General features: G+C 42.9%; 1 protein-coding gene across 1 annotated transcript in view; it reads left to right on the top strand.

Annotated features, from left to right (window-relative positions):
* Nucleotides 1-1212: 1212 nt before the first annotated feature.
* LOC119593704 (rho family-interacting cell polarization regulator 2-like) overlaps nucleotides 1213-1901 on the top strand; it is a gene marked incomplete in the record, with an annotated part of 108243 nt that continues 107554 nt past the window's right edge. Inside the window, 1 exon segment of the mRNA XM_037942669.1 lies at nucleotides 1213-1901. Coding sequence (XP_037798597.1) covers nucleotides 1900-1901 — 2 coding nt within the window.

The following is a 1901-nucleotide window of genomic DNA, read 5'->3' as shown; positions in this document are numbered from 1 at the left end:
TATCTAACTTGTTTTTAATCTCGTGTTTCTACCTCTATCTGCATACCTTCTAATATATATATTTCCAATTAACTTCCTGTCGGAGAACAAAGATCCTTCATTACCCATCGAATTCAATCAGATTTTCAACAGTCTTCACATTCCATTTCCTTCAACCATCTCAAAGCTAACTCGAGGTCATTTCGCCTCGTGGTTTCAAGGTCGCGTTTCAAGATGGCAACACTGATCACGAGTTCATGTTGCGCCGTAAGGTCACATGGACGCTGCAAGGATGACTCACGATGTTCAGTGATTAATCCACTTGCACTTCAAAGATCGCACGCCATACTGATCAAGGAACTGTAACGTGCTTTAAGTGACGGTACTATTGCGGTATTAGTAATGCCGGTTGTCACTTTTTTGGAACCGTTTACGTAACGGTTGTAGTAAGGTTGGGCATTTCACTGTAGTTTGTTTGCATAAGGTAAAGGGAGAGAATTTTGTTACAGAAATGCTCTGTTTAAGTTTGTTTCTCGTGTCGTACGCATTTTGTATATCCTGAAGAAATGAATACATTTTCTTCTGCCTCGTTTTAATTACTGATTATAAAGACTAATGATCCATGACATAATTATTTACAGTACTGCCAAGAGACACGCCTTTGCCTGAGTTAATTGGGTTACAGTCGTGTGATTAGACATGCATTCGATGGATACATTGTAATATTTCATTATCTACATATTTAATACATATCTCTTAGAATTAAGGCCAGACAAGACCACATGTCAATTCCCAAATGATCTTAGAAACGATGAAATAAATCTTCAACGTCAGCGGAGTGAGAGCGGGGCAGAGAGACCGCTAACCGTCGGAAAGAACAGCTGATGTGCTTTCGCCGGAACATTTCTTCAAAGTGCGCGGCGCCGTGACCAAGAGCCGATGTAACGAGCGCTCCTATTGGTCCGTCGGGCCCTGGCCTACCTCGCGCGGCTAGTTACTCTATTAATGGTGATATTATTTTACATTGTTTCCCTAGCGCTTGTTTTTGTTTATTTTCATTGCAGGGTTTTAGATTTATGCTTTGTTATTGAGCCAGAAGTAGTTTTCTTTAGAAAAGTATGCTGTAGTGTGACTACTGAAGGGCTATATTACGAAGTCTAGCGATATGTAGCAACTCTTAAGCACGTGTGTCCGGGGCTGAGCAAGTGCGGTGTAAACAGTGATTGTTAAGCAAGTGGGACGAAAGGTGATGGTTTGCGGCAGTGTTCAGCCGTATTCGTTCAAACTCATGTGTCATGTTATGACACCTTCGAAATTAAAGTCAAACATGTAGAAACACCCGGAAAAAAAATAATTTGTAAATAAAGACTCGTCAATCATCTTTCATTTGCGTATGAGAAGTCGACGTCTTGAAAGAGTAACCCTAAAAAGGCAGCAAGAAGTTTTGTTCAGAGTATCACTTGTACCGTAATCCCCCTGGTATCCGATGTGCAAAACAAGCAACGGAAACGCAGATGACACCGGAAAAATAAGTAAATAAACACTCATTCCTCTCACGCCAAGCCGCACCGCGTTCCTCAGGCGCGCCAAGTGTTCCTTAAGTGCCAATTTTGCCAAGTTAGTGTTATCATTGGTGTCTTCGGTGCCTCCTGTCGCACTCTGAAGTTGCCTGCGGCTTTTAGGGATTTGCGACACTGTCCAGGAAAGTGAGTCAAAACACGGTGTCAGTGGATTGATTACCCAGTGTTCTAAGAATATAGAAGTTATAGAGGGGAGTAGCAAGTTTTTTATTCTGCAAAGTGTAGAAGGGAGTGTCTGGAGTGAAGGAGTGGAGACTGGAGGAGTTCGCGGGCAGGAGGTCCATCTTACGCCAAGGTGGAGTCCCCGGAATCGCCACCACACCCATGTGTCCCGCCACTCAT

The sequence above is a fragment of the Penaeus monodon genome, chromosome 32 (genome assembly GCF_015228065.2).
Source record: "Penaeus monodon isolate SGIC_2016 chromosome 32, NSTDA_Pmon_1, whole genome shotgun sequence".
Lineage (NCBI taxonomy): Eukaryota > Metazoa > Arthropoda > Malacostraca > Decapoda > Penaeidae > Penaeus > Penaeus monodon.
Note: the sequence above shows the minus strand (reverse complement) of the source record. Positions and strands in the feature narration are given on the sequence as shown.